This window comes from Oncorhynchus masou, chromosome 5 (assembly GCF_036934945.1).
Source record: "Oncorhynchus masou masou isolate Uvic2021 chromosome 5, UVic_Omas_1.1, whole genome shotgun sequence".
Classification (NCBI taxonomy): Eukaryota; Metazoa; Chordata; class Actinopteri; order Salmoniformes; family Salmonidae; genus Oncorhynchus; species Oncorhynchus masou.
In genome coordinates, this window is record NC_088216.1 from 15,492,463 (window position 1) to 15,512,327 (window position 19,865).

Here is a 19,865-nt window from a genome sequence, read left to right on the forward strand (position 1 = left end):
GGCGCTCGTTGGTATTGTAGCACCCTTTTTCGTGCCCAAAGGACCAAACCGAGGGTAGGTGTCCTACCTACCGTTATCCATACAAACGCATAACAGAAGCGAAAAATGGTGTATAATGGTAATCTGATTAATGGTAATCTGGTAAATATTTATATTTGCTTTTTTTAAGGCAAATATTTTGCATTGTAAGGATATGTTCCTATATCTCGGATTGTAATGAATGAACGGGATGGAAACAGTGGGCCCTGGACAGAAGCCTTATACGCATCGATCCTCTCTCTCATCCCTGCTGTTGGCCCGCTCGCAATGCAGTTGTCACAGTAGTAGCTACTGTATATCAAAGATGTCGTTCATATTAAGCATGTTATAGTGTGTGCTTGCGGTGATAGCTGATATGGTCATGTGCCAATGTGTATTAACTCTTTCTGTTCACAGGGTTGTCATCACTAGTTTGATCTTGACAGCTGTTTGTTGTTGGTTATTGTGAGTATGGATGTCCTGTCAGGTTCTCTACTCTAAGTCTACTTACTGTATAAGTTAATGTCAGGTTCTCTACTCTAAGTCTACTTACTGTATAAGTTAATGTCAGGTTCTCTAGTTGCTGTATAAGTTAATGCCAGGTTATCTACTGTGTGTGTGTGTGTGTGTGTGTGTGTGTGTGTGTGTGTGTGTGTGTGTGTGTGTGTGTGTGTGTGTGTGTGTGTGTGTGTGTGTGTGTGTGTGTGTGTGTGTGTGCAGCTGGCTGATAGCCATCCTAGCCCAGGCCAACCCTCTGTTTGGACCTCAGCTGAAGAACGAGACTATCTGGTACCTCCGCTACTTCTGGGAGTAACACCAGGTCAGTCCTACTGTCTAATTATAATGCCTGACATAGCACTGTGTAATAGCTTTCAAGAATAAGCGTTAATGTGTCAGGGCCGCGAACCCTGACACACACAGCCTAGGATACCAGAGATGGCATGGGTTGGAATCTGACCCAATGTCATTCAGACTCGCAGTCTCTCCTACCTTTCCTGTCTTCTCTTCACTGGCCTAGCTCAATAAAACACATCAAACCCCACAAAAATAAGTGTAAAAAGAATAATCATGAATAACCTAGGTATATAGAGTTTATAATGGCTCCTCTCTCTCTTTCTCTCTTCAGGGTTGGGTTCTCTTTGATGCTCCATTGACCACATATCTTCATTCCCTTCATCCATCCTGGACTGGATTCTTTTACAACTTGACTCCAGAACCCATCTATACCCTCCTCTTTACATCCCTGGCTACATTCCTCTATCCCTCCATCCTAATGTCTTTCTTACGTCACTGCAACGTTGTCAGAATGTTTTGCATCGCCATCTGAACCTGCAGCAGTCAAGTCAGATAGGAGAGAATCTGCACTGTCCAATTTACAGTAGCTATTACAGTGAAAGAATACCATGCTCCTGTTTGAGGAGAGTGCACAGTTATGAACTTGAAAAGTTATGAATAAACCAATTAGGCACATTTGGCCAGTCTTGATATAAAATGTTGAACAGAATGCAATGGTTCATTGGATCAGTCTAAAACTTTGCACATACACTACTGCCATCTAGTGGCCAATATCTAAATTGTGCCTGAGCTGGAATAATATGTTTTGGCCTTTTTCTTGCATTTCAAAGATGATGGTAAAAAAATACTAAAAAACACATTGTTTTTTTCTTTGTATTATTTTTTTTTACCAGATCTAATTTTTTTATATTCTCCTACATTCATTTCACATTTCCACAAACTTCAAAGTGTTTCCTTTCAAATGGTATCAAGAATATGCATATCTTTGCGTCAGGTCCTGAGTTACAAGCAGTTCAATTTGGGTATGTCATTTTAGGTGAAAATTGTGGGGGGGGGGGGGTCCGATCCTTAAGAGGTTTTAAACAATCATGTTCTAATGTTGGTATCGAATCTGTGACAACATAGATAAGCGATGTATAATACTCCTTAGACAGAAAAGTATATGACACTATTTAAGTAAGGATTATATGAAACATATATCTAGGTCATCATGCTGCTGATGTTCCAGCGTGTTGTAGAATGCATGCAGAATTCTACTGATTGGATAGCAGGTATGAAAGTAATGACATATCAAATGATATAATTGTATATGTTACATATAATCCTTACATGTGAGAAATGTTCTATTTTTGAGCAAAACAATGTGTTTGTTTTGATAATGCACTGGAAGGCATAGCTCACACTGATAAACCCGATATTACCAGGTCGCATATAGATGTCATTTGCGTCTCTAGCTACAGTTAAAACATGTAATCTTGGAGGTTTAGTTGTCCTGTTATTGTTTCCAATTCCTCTACATGTTGTTGTTGTTGTTATTATTATTATTATCATCATAAGCAAGTCTTAATAGAAGTTTAGTATTTATTTTTACTGACGTCCTGGCTCTTACATAAGTTGACTGTTATGTTATGTGGAGTCAGTGTCTGTATTATGTTACCTTGATGATTGTTGTTGAGTCGTTCTGTGTGTAAATACTAGGACATTACCAGGAGTGGTTGGCTGGCCGATGGCCATGAGAAACTACACTCGAGAGCCCCACTCCATTTTAAGCGTCTTTAAAATCTCAACCACTAGGACAACTCCTTACTCTATCCTCTCTCCTTTCCCATCGTCGCTCTCCAGGATCGTTATGGTCCTCCTAGGGTTGCAAAATTCCAGTAACTTTCACAAATTCCCTGGTCAGAAATCCTGGTTGGAGGGTACCCAGGTTTCCTACACATTCCCTTCTAATTCCAAGATTATCTCTACTGGGATTTCTGGAAACCTGGGAATTTGGGGAAATTTTCTAAAAATGTTCAACCCTAGGTCCTCCTAGTTACCATGGTGATCATGATCACAATATCAGCCAGTGTTTGTCGTCGACCACAATACAACTAGTCTTGCTGCAGGGACAGGGTTGGAGGACTCAATTCCAATTCAACAATTAACTCCCATCAATTCAGGAATTGAATGGAAATTTCCCTATAGAATGAACTGAAAAATCATAATTATGAATTGAAACATTTCCATTCCTAAATAAACTTGAGTTGAACTTGAATTGACTCCAAACGCTGCAAGTGCTTGCTATCAGCCTCAGCCCCTTCTTGTGTAAACGATGTGTGATGCTTTCTGTAGGAAGGCACCCCAGCTCCAGCCAGCCACAACAACCTTCCCTGCCCTCCCTCCACCCCCACCCAGAGAGAAGCCATCTTAGCCTGAGTGCCAGTCTTGTTAGTGCCACCATGCCAACTCCTTGTCATTCGCTGTCATACGAAACATGTTTGGCTTGACAATCACACCAATGTAGTTGGCAAGATGGCACAAACACATCTGGGACCAGGCTAGGGCCTCCTATCTCTGAGACAGCTTGTTCCTCAGCTCAGCCAAAAAAGTCAAGAAAGATACATCAATATACAGCTACTTTTGAGAAAGACCAAATGATGTTGTGTTTTCCTTTAAGCCTTGTTGATCGTTGTGGTGGCGGTTTACAGAGGGATCAAAAGTGATAGATCAAGTCCACGTCCCTAATGGCAACCTATTGCCTATACTCTATAGCGCACTCCTTTTAATCAGGGCCCATTGGGCTCTGGTCAAAAGTAGTGCACTATGTAGGGAATAGGGGGTAATTTAGGACGCTCCCTGAAGAAGACATGATTCAGCCCAGGGCTGACATGAATAGATCCGTTTACATGAGAGAAAGCTGTTCTATGTATTCCAGCTATGTGGATATGTGGAAGCCTCGGTCCATTATTACGAACACTAGACCTAGGTTGCAACGTGCACAACAGCTCGTTCATTGTGGTCACCATGGAAACATTGAGCATATAGATGTGTGTGTTTTTGACACTGGAAAAAGACTTGTCTGACTCAGGCCTTGTGTAAGTGTGATCTAATGTGTAGGTGTATACAGTGACATTGTCCATGTGAATCCCTTAGTAAAAACCCTATTTCAATGTCTGGTACACTGTGTCATGTCTCCTTCTGAATCCTCCTCAGCCTGCACCTGACACTTGTCTCTATCGTACACACACACACACACACACACACACACACACACACACACACACACACACACACACACACACACACACACACACACACACACACACACACACACACACACACACACACCTGATATTATGAGCACTGTTCTTTACCATTCATTTACACAGTTAGAATGGAGGTTTGTACAGTTAAAGTTGACATTTACACAGTTAGAATGGAGTTTAAAGGGACGTTTAGACAGTTCAAATGGGCGTTAAGGCTGTAGCTAAAGGAAACCTCGAGCCTTACGGCTACAAAGAGGGGAAAAAAACAATTAAGCCATTTGTGCAAACAGCAGATTAGGGATTACAGGGTTACATAAAATTACAGACATCATTCATCATCTAGGATCAGACAGTTGTGATTACCCAACATTATGGGCCTGCTGCTGTGTGAAGGTGACGGAAAATCGTTGTATCCCACCAAATGGCACCCTACAGACAATGATGACTGAAGAAGATACAGGACTATATGAGATGAACTGTAGACAGTGGAGGGAAGTTTTTACTTTGAAATTCCTATTTGGCCTTCAACAATCTCAAACACACACACACACACACACGCAAACGCATGCACGCACACACACACACACACACACGCACACACGCAAACGAACGCACACACATACGCACGCACACACTTTCAATAGTCTAAACCTCTCTGTCTCATTTTTAACAACGACCCACCTGGGCTATGACTATTGTTTTCAACAGAATGAAATGGCCTTGGTGTCTCATAGTTACCATGTTCCACAGTTCTGGCCATAGAGATAGAATCAGAACACAGACCGACACACTCTAGAATATCTATGGTTCTGACAGGCTTGTTCAGTGATTGGATTAAAATCAAATCAAATGTATTTATATAGCTCTTCTTACATCAGCTGGTGCCACAAAGTGCTGTACAGAAACCCAGCCTAAAACCCCAAACAGCAAGCAATGCAGGTGTAGAAGCACGGTGGCTAGGAAAAACTCCCTAGAAAGGCCAAAACCTAGGAAGAAACCTAGAGAGGAACCAGGCTATGAGGGATGGCCAGTCCTCTTCTGGCTGTGCCGGGTGGCGATTATAACAGAACATGGCCAAGATGTTCAAATGTTTATAAATGACCAGCATGGTCAAATAATAATAATCACAGTATTTGTCGAGGGTGCAGCAAATCAGCACCTCAAGAGTAAATGTCAGTTGGCTTTTCATAGCTGATCATTGAGAGTATCTCTACCGCTCCTGCTGTCTCTAGAGAGTTGAAAACAGCAGGTCTGGTACAGGTAGCACATCCGGTGAACAGGTCAGGGTTCCATAGCCGCAGGCAGAACAGTTGAAACTGGAGCAGCAGCATGGCCAGGTGGACTGGGGACATCAAGGAGTCATCATGCCAGGTAGTCCTGAGAGAATTAGAGAGAGTGTAACGGATGTGAAACGGCTAGCTTAGTTAGCGGTGTGCGCTAAATAGCTTTTCAATCGGTGGCATCACTTGCTCTGAGACCTTGAAGTAGTAGTTCCCCTTGCTCTGCAAGGGCCGAGGCTTTTGTGGAGCGATGGGTAACGTTGCTTCGAGGGTGACTGTTGTTGATGTGTGCAGAATGTCCCTGGTTCGCGCCCGGGTATGGACGAGGGGATGGTTTAAAATTATACTGTTACAAGAGCATACTTAAATTCACACAGGACACCAGATAAAACAGGAGAAATACTCCAGATATAACAGACTGACCCTAGCCCCCCGACACATAAACTACTGCAGCATAAATACTGGAGGATGAGACAGGAGGGGTCAGGAGACACTGCGGCCCCTTCCAATGATACCCTCGGACTGGTCCAAACAGGCAGGATATGACCCCACCCACTTTGCCAAAATGTCTGTGATCATTCTCTGTCAGCTGCGTTGTTCTCTCCATTGCATATGGAATGTGTCATATGCTGTGGCCTATATCTACTGCGGACTGGGAGAGGACATACTGTACGTATAGCACACACAGGCGCGCATGAACGTGCACACTCTCTCTCTCGCTGTGTTTCTCACAGTACACACCCTCTCTCACAAACAAATGCACACTCGCTGTGTCTGTCTCTCTCTGTCACTCACACCACACTAAACTGTTCTATAATTAATGACAGATAACGTACTCTCCCTCTCTCTCTCACACACTAAACTGTTGTATTATTCATGGTAATGTAACTTGACGTTCTGCACACACACAGGCAAGTGGCTACCTACTTTTGTGTGACATTGAGATTTAAAATTGAAAAGGAACATATGATTACTGTCTGTAGACCTGGGCTGCTTATCATTGTGATACTGGTCTGCATGTAGCAGAGCAGGCTAGCTAGGCTAGACACTTTTTACATTACATTTTAATAGGAATCTGACCTATATTCTCGGTTTTAATGTAATTATCTGCCGATAGAGCGGCGCAGCAGGAAGCAGGCTAGAGCCCCGGTACAGTAAGTAGTCGTGCGGTTCACCGGGTTCAGGCCCTCATTCTTCACCGTGTCCTAAAGATGGTTCACATGAACCCGCCCCAGCTCTGACGTTACGCCAGCCATATCCGTTTTCACAAGGCTAGTTCGTTTTGCATGGTCCGTTGCCCCGGTTGAATGAAGACGTCACCTAAGGACCAAGAGAGTGGTCTAAAATAAGCAAAATCCTGCAAACCGGAGCACCGGGACTTGCAAAACGAACTCGACCACTAGAATTGAGCGCTGCCATGAACTCGTATGCCCTCGTGCACCGAGAGCCTGTGTTTACCCGTTGACACAGTTTCCATTTTGCATCAGGAGTTCTCCTCCGTTGCTCTGCGAGCCGAGCGCGCGCGTGTGTTTGTCCTTTCGCTTTTAAGGGGAGGCCGTGTCAAATTTAACCGAGTGTATATTCCATCGCACCATTAACATGTAAGCACAATAACAAAACATATAACATCATCGGAACAATGTTCACGCCTCCCCTCCAAAAAGCGGATGAGAAACTAAAGGATTATCATTCCGCCAAAAAATTGAAAGTAGACTAGGCTACCAGTTCGCTCTTTTTTAATTGTGAGTCATACGGGCGACACCATGTGATGCGTAAGGGGGTTAGACCGCTCCGTGGAGATGTGTAAGTTATTTACGAGCTTCTATAAAATAGAATTAGGTTTATCTAGGCATTATGGAGGCAATAATTCAAAATGTATTAATTGTGTCTGGTCTCATTTCGAAATCTGCTCTGTTTTGGATCAGACATTATCCTGTACAGCCTTGATGTCCCCGTTTGATCAACTATGGACTAGCTCGACACCAGCTGTTTAAAACTAACTTCCTTTATGTCAGGATAAATGATGTGTTTTGGGTATTATGACTTTCGCCGTGTTATCACACTTGTATGTGCGTAATAATCTTTGGAGTGGTTAAGGCAGACATTTTACACTGGTGTGGGTTAGTAACCTTGTAGCCTACTTGTCTGAAGAGGATTCTTTCAAGGGGACACGGACGAAACCTAATAAGGTATAGCTATGTAGCTAGTCCCTTAAGCTTTGTAATTTACTGAAGTTGGTAGTTATCCCCTCTTGGATTTACCTCGAATTTTGGCTAAGTATTTGCGCTATTATTTTGTTAAATGATTTTTAGTAGAACCGATACAAAGTATATTTAGGGAGGAGGGTTCAACTGCATATTGAGAGCGGTGCATGCTTTTCGATCTCCTGAAAACCCTTTCAACTTTGGCCGTAGGTTATTGTCACTGGCTGTTACTGTACACATTCGAGTCGGTTAGGCTACTGTAGCCTACACAGTCAGGTGTAAGAAATGACAAAAGGGGAAACGAGGTAACTTCTTTTATATCGAAATATTTTACTCGCAACCTATTCGTTTTTTTTAGGTCATGACTATAAAGAATGTAGACTGTAATGTAGGCTCCATTGTGGCGTGCGAAGCCACTCCACACGCTTTCTAAATCTGGCGTTTCGTGCGGTATTAAAAATTAATAATGGACATCCGGCGTTGCATGGTGCCAGCTGCGCCCCAAATTTATTTTTTGGGGGTGGTGTGCGATGCGCGAGAATTTTGGGATTATCATTGTCTGCCAAATCGAGTTTTATCATATTGGCCCGGTATTTTAGAGATGTTATTACAATTTTAAACAATTTAAAACATTATTGGCGATGTGAGATGCCTTGCTTGAGCGCAGCCATCGGGTTTTGAGGGTCGTGTATTCTCCCTCGCTCGGTCTCATGCCATGCGGGACCCTGCTGTCTGCCATAGCACCCTCCTCTCTCTCTAGACGGTTCTTTATCTTTGTTGTTGTGCAGTGATCATCCAGTGGTGCAGTCAGACCAGACCACGGTGAGACCAAGACGCTGCCCCAAGTTCACATGTTGTGGGTTATTATGATGGGGTTTATCGTTAGGGTGAGGTGATGAGGAAACAGCTTAATTAAGGGATCATCGGATGGGCACGCAAACAAGCGCGGATGAGAACGAAATAGGTTAGTTTGTTTATCTTTCATTCAGGAGTAAATAAACAAGGGAAGAGAAAGTGAGGGGACGAAAGCTGGGCACCAGTTAGTCCTGAAATAAACCACCGTTGCATCAAAAATCTTTCAGTAATATTCGTTAAGATGGGAAAAGAACATTATAAATTAAAGTATTTCCCCAGACGAATAGACAGTGCGTGCGTCGGACCCAATTTGGCAAATTGGCTTTCCAGACAGTCTCACTGATCGGGGTGGCCTCCGGTCTTCTCTCGTGGCTGTGTAGGCTACTCGGTGCACGCGAGTCGATCGGTTCCACGCTGACATCACGAGCTGTCTGGACTGCTCGTCTCTCTCCCGACTAGCAGGTGCACTTTTTTGACACTTTTATTAGATGTGTAAATGTCTAACCTACTTATTATTCACACTTTTTGTTTAGTCTATATAACGTGTTATGCAACCTAAGAGTTACATGTAAACAGTATTGCGTTATTAGTAGGACTACTAATGGTAGGCTTTATAGAGATTTTGTCTGAAGTGCATAGGCTATGTGTATGGTCAAATTATTGTAGGCCTATAGCGTATAGGCTATGTGGCTTGTTCCAATATGTCACACTGCCTTTTGACCTATATTATTCTCCAGGCCTCCGAGACATTAAATATGTGTAAAATCACACCAAGGTCGTATATGTTGTTGCTCTAGTGATATGGTGGAGCCTATATTCTGTTCAGGGTCGGCCAAGGTCGGGTGTAGACTCGTCCACCATTCACCAACCACACGGGAGCGGGTATTTCCTGAACGGAGACCGGAATCCGGTCTGGAGCCACTGCACACAATATGATATGTTGTTTACGTTGGATAATTGTCTCATATACAGGTATATAGAGTATATATTAGGCCTAATACATAACCTATTGATAACTTCAAGGGGATGTCTGGGAACATTGATAATAACTTATCAACTAATAATCAAGTCCTTAATTAGGGGAATTATGTGAGCTAGTTCAGGGCTACAACAACCTTGTGAAACGTCTGGGGTTCCAAAAGATTGGTTTGAAAACCACTGCCTTAAGCTGTGGTGTTATTTTGTAGCATATAGCCTACTGGTCTTGTCCTATTGGGTTTGCGTCCCACATGGAATCCTATTCCCTATGTAATGCACATCTTTTGACTAGGGCCAATAGGGCCCATGACCTTCTAATAGCTTCAAGGAGATGGGAACCTTGATAATAACCTTTCCTGATCTCTATACAGTGTGGTTTATTTGTAGTAGCCTACTGGGGTATCTTATTCAATATGGTCTCAAAGCCTAAACTGATCCTAAATCAGCACTCCAACTCTGAGATGCTTTATGAATACAGGCCCTGGGGTTGTCCTCATTTGTGACCTACTACCTAGAGTCGGTCTTATGTAGCAAAATTTGAAATTTATTTTTTATTTTTTTTTTACATTGGATACAAGTAGAGACTCCGAGTTAGAAAATGGTGTATCATACACTGCAGTTGAGGAACAATGGAAGTTGATCAACTTCTAGACACATTTTTGAGAAAATGGCTCTTGAATGTTTTGGTACACCTACTGGAGAGGTTTTCTTTGTCTACACCCATTCAGCCAGTGACAGTTCAGGGCGCCAAATTCAAACAACAGAAATCTCATAATTAACATTCCTCAAACATACAAGTATTATAACACCATTTTTAAAGATAAACCTGTTGTTAATCCCACCACAGTGTCCGATTTCAAAAAGGCTTTACGACGAAAGCATACCATGCGATTATTTTAGGTCAGCACCTAGTCACAGAAAAACACAGCCATTTTTCCAGCCAAAGAGAGGAGTCACAAAAAGCAGAAATATAGATCAAATGAATCACTAACCTTTGATCTTCATCAGATGACACTCATAGGACTTCATGTTACACAATACATGTATGTTTTGTTCGATAAAGTTCATATTTATATCCAGAAATCTCCGTTTACATTGGCACGTTATGTTCAGTAATGTTTTGCTTCCAAAACATCCGGTGATTTTGCAGAGAGCCACATCAATTTACAGAAATACTCATCATAAATGTTGATGAAAATACAAGTGTTATACATGGAATTAAAGATATACTTCTCCTTAATGCAACCACTGTGTCAGATTTAAAAAAAACATTTTTACGGTAAAAGCACACCATGCAATAATCTGAGTACAGCGCTCAGGCACCAAAACAAGCCATACAGATACCCTCCATGTTGTGGAGTCAACAGAAGTCAGAAATAGCATTATAAATATTCACCTACCCTTGATCTTCATCGGAATGCACTCCCAGGAATTCCAGTTCCACAATACATGTTTGTTTTGTTTGATAAAGTCCATCATTTATGTCCAAATACCTCATTTTTGTTCACGCATTTAGTTCACAAATCCAAATTCACGAGGCGCAGGCACTTAGTCCAGACAAAAAGTCAAAACAGTTATATTACAATTCGTAGAAACATGTCAAACGATGTATAGAATCAATTTTTAGGATGTTTTTAACATAAATCTTCAATAATGTTTCAACCGGACAATTCCTTTGTCTTTAGAAATGAAAAGGAACTCAGCTCGCTCTCACGGCTGCACGCATGATTTAGCTCATGGCATTCTGCCAGACCTTTTAGTCAAACAGCTCTTAGTCGCTCCCCCTTCACAGTAGAAGCCTGAAACAAAGTTCTAAAGACTGTTGACATCTAGTGGAAGCCTTAGGAAGTGTAATTGGACCAAATTTACACTGTATCTTGGATAACCTACAAACCTCAGATTTCCCACTTCCTGGTTGGATTTTTTCTCAGGTTTTTGCCTGCCATATAAGTTCTGTTACACTCAGACATCATTCAAACAGTTTTATAAACTTCAGAGTGTTTTCTATCCAAAGCTACTAATAATATGCATATCTTAGCTTCTGGGCCTGAGTAGCAGGGAGTTTACTCAGGGCACCTTATTCATCCAAGCTACTCAATACTGCCCCCAATCCATAAGAATTTAAGACTTAGCCCCACCCATCTCTTTAACGATTCACATGTGAGGCCATGTGCTAAACAGAGTGAGTAGTGTAGTAAACAACCAGAGATTTCAAGACTAAAAGTGGTAAAAGTAGTAGCCTACAATAAGAGCACTCCAGATAAAAATACACTTTATCTAGTCCTATATCCTAATCAGACTTTAGTGCAGATCATGTTGTTCTTCACGTCACCTTCTCACCTTCTGGTAAACACACTCTATATCACATCACATCTAAGTTGCACAGGATCCAGAAGGTGTAAACGGTACAGTGAAATGGTTACTTGCATAGTAGCAATATCAAAAATAGAAAGTGGCCAGATAAAAGATATTTTATAATTATTACCCAGACACACTTGTCTAAATTGATGAGTCATGTGAAAGAAATGCAATAACCACCCCCCAGCCTCATCCACGTAGCTAGATGTGTCACTATTGTCTAGACATGTACACATGTCCATGAAATACAATAGATAATCACCCCCAAATACACCTGGCTAACTTTTGTTTAGACGTGAAGCTAGCTACCTAAACAATGAACCAGTATAATCCCAACTCATACTACTACCACCAATACAAACTGTTTGTCCTAGTATGAGTAGTATGAATCTGCATGTAGCTAAAGCTAACCAACTAGGTTCAATGTTAGCTAGCTAGCTAACATTAGGCTATAACTAGCAATGAAAATGGATTTCTGATTCTGGTAATATTACTACACTGATCATACACGTAACATTAGTTAGCAAAGTTCACATGTTCCAGAAGGCATTTCTGCCAAAAAAAACACATTTTGATCAATATGTTAAAAAAATAAAATAAAAAAATGACCTTCAAATGCCTCTCCTGTGAAATAGTGTCATGTGACATGCGGCTTGCTTTCCTGAAACGGGTCACATTTGACTGGGTCATTAGTGTCCTTCTGGTCCTTTCATGCACTGCTATTGTTTAACAGATATAGGTTTAAGTAGCCTCTCTAGAGACTGATCTATTGTCAGTTATTAGTTCCCTCCTCTTCATGTTGAAGGTTAGGGTCTTGGAGAAGGTAAACTGATCCTATATCTGTCCCTAAGGGGCTATGTCTACCCGGAACGTTGTTTCAGGAATTCGATAAATTGTCCCATTGACACTGATCTAAGGTCAGTTTTAAGTTTCCCCTCTGTCATCGACCCTCGTTAGGGCTCTGGGGTGAAGTTTTCCCCTGGGTATCGATCTAGGATCAGCTAGAGGGGGGGGGGTGCAAAACTGACCCAAGATCAGCATTTAGGGGAAATTTAAACTGATCCTAGGTGTGTCCTTAAGGGGAAACATCTACATGGTTTGGCTTTCTAGTTAGATGCTGAACTGATCCTAGAGCTGTCCCTATGGGAGCCTCCGTTTGCACCCCAAATGGCACCCTATTCCCTATGGGCCCTGGTTGGATGTATAGGTAATAGGGTGCTATTCAGGACATAGTCCCAGTGTCCAGGCTGGAATGTCTCAGTAAGGCTGTGCTTGTGACCTGGTTGGCTGGCCCCAGTGGCCTTTGGACTCGGTCTAAGTTATATCAACACTCAATAAATGATTGATAGATTGTTGTTTTTATATTCAGACTACTGTGGTAGGCTGTAGGCAGGTATGCATTGCAGCGTAGGCATTCAATTGGACATTTGAGTAATTTAGTGTGAGCTCATATCCAGAGCAGTGTACAGTTCGGATTAGGATTAGTATTAGACAGGAACCACACTGCACTTTATATATATATATATCTATCTAGGGCAGTGGTTCTCAAACCTCTCCCCGGGGAACCTCAGACCTTTCACTCTTCTGTTGTAGCCTTGAACTAGCTCACCTGATTCACCTAGTCGAGGGTATGATGATTAGTTGATCAGTTGAATCAGGTATGCTAGCTCTGAAATAGATCAAATACTTGGAACGTGCTTGGGGGTCCCTAAGGAGATCTTTTGAGATCCACTAATCTATGGTACTGTATAACATTAGTAGGCTACAGTACAGGCAGGTAGTTACCCCATGAAGCCTAGTTGGCAGCTAGACAAAATACATGCTTTGTTTTAATATCCAGGCTACTATAGCAATGACACCCTATTTCCCTATATAGTGCATTACTTTAGACCAGAGCCCTATTCCCTATATAGTGCATTACTTTAGACCAGAGCCCTATTCCCTATATAGTGCATTACTTTTGACCAGGGTCCATATATGGAGAGATTTCAGTGCCAACAGAAGTTTAATTTGAATTCCATCATTTAGAATTTCTATCAGTTAATTGCATTTGAATAGAATATTTTTGAATTCACGAATTGAACACATCCCTATGGGCTTTAGCTAAGTGGGATAACACAGTCTTGTGATATGCAGTAGATACGGTTGGCACCCAGTCAGTCACAAGAATAGGAAGTGGAAAAGCTATCCTTAGAAGAACCATGACGAGGCTATTCAATTATATTCTTATGGGGCCCACACGCCCTGCTAACGTATCCTGCACGGCCTGTGGTCACCACAGAAGGGAACAGAAGACTCGTCCCATGTTCCAGGGAGTCTTAGCTTTCGGGAATGGGGTCATAATAGCTTATAGCCCAAATCGTTCCAACTCTAGAGTGAAAGTCATAGGAAGAACATGCGTTCAACATGCCACATTGGCTTCAGAAAACAGCCAGAAACCACTCTGCCCGTACCGCTACCTTCTGTTTACCACAGAGAGCGTTTGATTCTATCTGTGCTCCTCTACTTTTCCTGGCTGGCCAAGTATCAGGATGTTGGCTCTGTCTTTGAATCAGAATTTAGAACTGAATTTGACAACGGAATCTGAATGTGTCGAAGTTGAATGGGTAACACTGAATTTATAGTTCGTAGACTTGATACACAGACAACCAATGCAATATCTACCATATTGAAACTGAATATATACATATTGCGTTTGAATATTCAAATACATAGAAATATATATATATATATATTTTTTGCAATATTCATTCATTCCAGTTTCAAATCATTAAATACGAGTTAAATGTATTAATTCAATGATTCAAATTGAGCATTACAAATGAAATAATATCGAATTCAACGACAATATCTAAATGCAAATTCAGATGTGTTGAATTCAAATAGTTTCTTTTGGCACTTGAAATCGCTCCATAGCAATAGGGCACTACAGAGGGAATATGGTGTATTTGGGACGCAACAAACAGCAGGCAGCATAGGTACAGTGACCGTAGGCTAAATGGAGACACCACATGAAACACAGCAGCATAGGTACAGTGACCGTAGGCTAAATGGAGACACCACATGAAACACAGCAGCATAGGTACAGTGACCGTAGGCTAAATGGAGACACCACATGAAACACAGCAGCATAGGTACAGTGACCGTAGGCTAAATGGAGACACCACATGAAACACAGCAGCATAGGTACAGTGACCGTAGGCTAAATGGAGACACCACATGAAACACAGCAGCATAGGTGACAGTGACCAGGCTAAATGGAGACACCACATGAAACACAGCAGCTACAGTGAATAAATGGAGACACCACATGAAACACAGCAGCATAGGTACAGTGACCGTAGGCTAAATGGAGACACCACATGAAACACAGCAGCATAGGTACAGTGACCGTAGGCTAAATGGAGACACCACATGAAACACAGCAGCATAGGTACAGTGACACATCGTGTCAATAGTACAGGGGTCACGGGAGGTGAAACGAGTTTGGTGACTCTGGATTGGCTAATGGCTACATAACATATATGATGTCAACACATCAGAATCTTCCACAGCTATAGCCTGTCATAGTTTCTACACACACACACGCAGACACACTTTGTGTCCTCATTCCTATGTGCCTTAGGTCAGCTCAGAAGCGTAGCATGATGTTGTTCCTTAAGAACAGTTCGAAGGTCAGTGGTGACCTGTGTTGAGGTCAGGGTGGACTGATCCTTGATCTGTTCTTACCGCTGCTATTTCTCTTAACACCTCGGATTAGTGTGTGTGTGTGTGTGTGTGTGTGTGTGTCCATTAGTAAAATGTGATGCCGTGCTTTTGACCGGCAGCATTTTTAATTGACCGGACATTTGAGAAATGCACCGGGCCCATCTGCATTGTAACCTGATCCGGGTGTCTACCCACGGTGCTCAGAATGACACAAATCACATTCAGATTATGGTTATTCATCCTAACAGAGCATGAAACTCTTCTACACCTGCATTGCTTGGGGTTTTAGGCTGGGTTTCTGTACAGCTTCTTTAAGATATCAGCTGATGTAAGTTATATAAATACATGATGAAACTCGAGGATGCAATGACGCTCATCCTTCTTACTGAATCCTGATTCACACTTTGAAGATGTTAGAATAAAAGAGAACTTCAAAAAGCAATGAGGCTGATGCAACAGATCAGAACGTTTGGCTTGTTGATAAAGGGCAATATGCAAGTCTTCAGAAAAGAAATAACTGCTACTGCTTTTGTATGGTGGGATTTTGACAAGGCTACTTTGAAGCAAGGTGGGACATGCCTCATAATATGAAGTAAAACGTTCAGGTTTCAAACAACGAAGTTTATGTTTTCAAAATGCATGCTGCCTCCAGCTCATTGTAAAGTGGTGGGTGACACACTGATAGCCTGCCTACTGTGTCCTATGCACTGGAATGGTGAATGGGAAACGGGCTTTAATTACCAGTTGACAAATACAAATGGTATCTCTTTTTAATTGTGGCCATCAAAACTGTTTTGAACACACAATTGTATTTAGGATAGTTGTGCAATGATTGGGCCTATTCACTCCAGCAGCAACAAGCTGTTTGAGGAGCAGCAGCAACAACGAGCTGTTTGAGGAGCAGCAGCAGCGAGCTGTTTGAGGAGCAGCAGCAGCAACGAGCTGTTTGAGGAGCAGCAGCAGCAACGAGCTGTTTGAGGAGCAGCAGCAGCAACGAGCTGTTTGAGGAGCAGCAGCAGCAACGAGCTGTTTGAGGAGCAGCAGCAGCAACAACGAGCTGTTTGAGGAGCAGCAGCAGCAACAACGAGCTGTTTGAGGAGCAGCAGCAGCAACAACGAGCTGTTTGAGGAGCAGCAGCAGCAACAACGAGCTGTTTGAGGAGCAGCAGCAGCTGTTTGAGGAGCAGCAAGCGAGCTGTTTGAGCAGCAGCAGCAGCAGCAGCAACGAGCAGCGAGCTGTTTGAGGAGCAGCAGCAGCAACGAGCTGTTTGAGGAGCAGCAGCAGCAGCAACGAGCTGTTTGAGGAGCAGCAGCAGCAGCAACGAGCTGTTTGAGGAGCAGCAGCAGCAACGAGCTGTTTGAGGAGCAGCAGCAGCAACGAGCTGTTTGAGGAGCAGCAGCAGCAACGAGCTGTTTGAGGAGCAGCAGCAGCAACGAGCTGTTTGAGGAGCAGCAGCAGCAGCAACGAGCTGTTTGAGGAGCAGCAGCAGCAGCAACGAGCTGTTTGAGGAGCAGCAGCAGCAGCAACGAGCTGTTTGAGGAGCAGCAGCAGCAGCAACGAGCTGTTTGAGGAGCAGCAGCAGCAACGAGCTGTTTGAGGAGCAGCAGCAGCAGCAACGAGCTGTTTGAGGAGCAGCAGCAGCAACAACGAGCTGTTTGAGGCAGCAGCAGCAACGAGCTGTTTGAGCAGCAGCAGCAACGAGCTGTTTGAGCAGCAGCAGCAGCAGCAACGAGCTGTTTGAGGCAGCAGCAGCAGCAACGAGCTGTTTGAGGAGCAGCAGCAGCAGCAACGAGCTGTTTGTTTGAGAGCAGCAGCAGCAGCAACGAGCTGTTTGAGCAGCAGCAGCAGCGAGCTGTTTGAGGAGCAGCAGCAGCAACGAGCTGTTTGAGGAGCAGCAGCAGCAACGAGCTGTTTGAGGAGCAGCAGCAGCAACGAGCTGTTTGAGGAGCAGCAGCAGCAACGAGCTGTTTGAGGAGCAGCAGCAGCAACGAGCTGTTTGAGGAGCAGCAGCAGCAACGAGCTGTTTGAGGAGCAGCAGCAGCAGCAACGAGCTGTTTGAGGAGCAGCAGCAGCAACAACGAGCTGTTTGAGGAGCAGCAACAGCAGCAACGAGCTGTTTGAGGAGCAGCAGCAACGAGCTGTTTGAGGAGCAGCAGCAGCAGCAACGAGCTGTTTGAGGAGCAGCAGCAGCAGCAACGAGCTGTTTGAGGAGCAGCAGCAACGAGCTGTTTGAGCAGCAGCAGCAGCAACGAGCTGTTTGAGGAGCAGCAGCAACGAGCTGTTTGAGGAGCAGCAGCAACGAGCTGTTTGAGGAGCAGCAGCAACGAGCTGTTTGAGGAGCAGCAGCAACGAGCTGTTTGAGGAGCAGCAGCAACGAGCTGTTTGAGGAGCAGCAGCAGCAACGAGCTGTTTGAGGAGCAGCAGCAACGAGCTGTTTGAGGAGCAGCAGCAGCAGCAACGAGCTGTTTGAGGAGCAGCAGCAGCAGCAACGAGCTGTTTGAGGAGCAGCAGCAGCACCAAGCTGTTTGAGGAGCAGCAGCAACAACAAGCTGTTTGAGGAGCAGCAGCAGCACCAAGCTGTTTGAGGAGCAGCAGCAGCAGCAACGAGCTGTTTGAGGAGCAGCAGCAACGAGCTGTTTGAGGAGCAGCAGCAGCAACGAGCTGTTTGAGGAGCAGCAGCAGCAGCAACGAGCTGTTTGAGGAGCAGCAGCAACGAGCTGTTTGAGGAGCAGCAGCAGCAGCAACGAGCTGTTTGAGGAGCAGCAACAACGAGCTGTTTGAGGAGCAGCAGCAGCAACAACGAGCTGTTTGAGGAGCAGCAGCAACGAGCTGTTTGAGGAGCAGCAGCAACAACAAGCTGTTTGAGGAGCAGCAGCAGCACCAAGCTGTTTGAGGAGCAGCAGCAGCAGCAACGAGCTGTTTGAGGAGCAGCAGCAGCAGCAACGAGCTGTTTGAGGAGCAGCAGCAGCAGCAACGAGCTGTTTGAGGAGCAGCAGCAACGAGCTGTTTGAGGAGCAGCAGCAGCAGCAACGAGCTGTTTGAGGAGCAGCAACAACGAGCTGTTTGAGGAGCAGCAGCAGCAACAACGAGCTGTTTGAGGAGCAGCAGCAGCAACAACGAGCTGTTTGAGGAGCAGCAGCAGCACCAAGCTGTTTGAAGAGCAGCAGCAACAACAAGCTGTTTGAGGAGCAGCAGCAACAACAAGCTGTTGGACAAATTTTCTGCTCCTGTTTGCTGTTTCGTGTGATAAAACGCGGCAATTTAATTCCACTAAATTATGCAAATGAACCTATAGACCGATAAGTATGACCTGTCAAATGTACTTCCATCAACTGGTATTTCCATTAATGAATTGGCAAAAAAATGTTATTTTGCAATAGGATTTTTTTTTTCTCCCTAAAAATTGGTCGGCGGCAATTTAAATTTATCGGGTTTTCAGTTTTGTATTGTCCAAAAGCCAGCTATTACAGGCTAACGGAAACCCTGGTGTGTATGTTCATACATTACATTCTATACATTACACTCTATACATTACATTCTATACATTACAATCTATACAGGTCTGTAGTTAGGGTGTAATGGCAGGTCTGTAGTTAGGGTGTAATGGCAGGTCTGTAGTTAGGGTGTAATGGCAGGTCTGTAGTTAGGGTGTAATGGCAGGTCTGTAGTTAGGGTGTAATGGCAGGTCTGTAGTTAGGTGTAATGGCAGGTCTGTAGTTAGGGTGTAATGGCAGGTCTGTAGTTAGGGTGTAATGGCAGGGTGTATTGGCAGGTCTATACAGGTGTAATGGCAGGTCTGTAGTTAGGGTGACAGGTCTATACAGGTGTGAGGGTGTAATTGGCAGGTCTATACAGGTTAGGGTGTGGCAGGTCTATACAGGGGTGTAATGGCAGGTCTATACAGGTGAGGGTGTAATGGCAGGTCTATACAGGTGAGGGTGTAATGGCAGGTCTATACAGGTTAGTGTGTAATGACAGGTCTGTAGTTAGGGTGTAATGGCAGGTCTATACAGGTTAGGGTGTAATGGGAAGCGGCGCAGGTCCTAATCCAGGCACTTGTCATCTCCCGTCTGGATTACTGCAACTCGCTGTTGGCTGGGCTCCCTGCCTGTGCCATTAAACCCCTACAACTCATCCAGAACGCCGCAGCCCGTCTGGTGTTCAACCTTCCCAAGTTCTCTCACGTCACCCCGCTCCTCCGCTCTCTCCACTGGCTTCCAGTTGAAGCTCGCATCCGCTACAAGACCATGGTGCTTGCCTACGGAGCTGTGAGGGGAACGGCACCGCAGTACCTCCAGGCTCTGATCAGGCCCTACACCCAAACAAGGGCACTGCGTTCATCCACCTCTGGCCTGCTCGCCTCCCTACCACTGAGGAAGTACAGTTCCCGCTCAGCCCAGTCAAAACTGTTCGCTGCTCTG

At 44.0% G+C, this 19,865-nt stretch overlaps 2 protein-coding genes and 1 long non-coding RNA gene across 11 annotated transcripts in view; 2 read left to right on the forward strand and 1 right to left on the reverse strand.

Annotated features, from left to right (window-relative positions):
- atpv0e2 (ATPase H+ transporting V0 subunit e2) overlaps window positions 1-3,974 on the forward strand; it is a 4,144-nt gene extending 170 nt beyond the window's left edge. Inside the window, exons 1-4 of the mRNA XM_064961291.1 lie at window positions 1-54; window positions 436-483; window positions 739-838; window positions 1,145-3,974. The exon at window positions 1-54 is cut by the window's left edge and continues 170 nt beyond it. Coding sequence (XP_064817363.1) covers window positions 1-54; window positions 436-483; window positions 739-832 — 196 coding nt within the window. The 3' untranslated portion in view covers window positions 833-838; window positions 1,145-3,974. The remainder of the gene's footprint in view (window positions 55-435; window positions 484-738; window positions 839-1,144) is intronic.
- Window positions 3,975-4,149: 175 nt separating this feature from the next.
- LOC135534289 (uncharacterized) lies at window positions 4,150-6,887 on the reverse strand. Its single transcript, XR_010454661.1, has 2 exons — window positions 5,540-6,887; window positions 4,150-5,438 (listed from the first exon to the last, which is right to left on the reverse strand). It is a non-coding gene; the product is annotated as an uncharacterized LOC135534289 (long non-coding RNA).
- Window positions 6,888-7,052: 165 nt separating this feature from the next.
- The window catches only part of LOC135534228 (CREB3 regulatory factor-like), a 36,991-nt gene continuing 24,178 nt past the window's right edge, over window positions 7,053-19,865 (forward strand). For 4 of the 9 annotated variants that reach the window (XR_010454657.1, XR_010454660.1, XM_064961313.1 and 1 more), the window contains exon 1: window positions 7,203-7,530. The gene's annotated coding sequence lies outside the window, so the exon portion shown is untranslated. Of the gene's footprint in view, window positions 7,145-7,200; window positions 7,531-8,231; window positions 8,510-8,558; window positions 8,863-19,865 lie in introns of those variants that run through there. The other 5 variants (XM_064961328.1, XM_064961348.1, XM_064961342.1 and 2 more) reach the window with 5 other exon arrangements.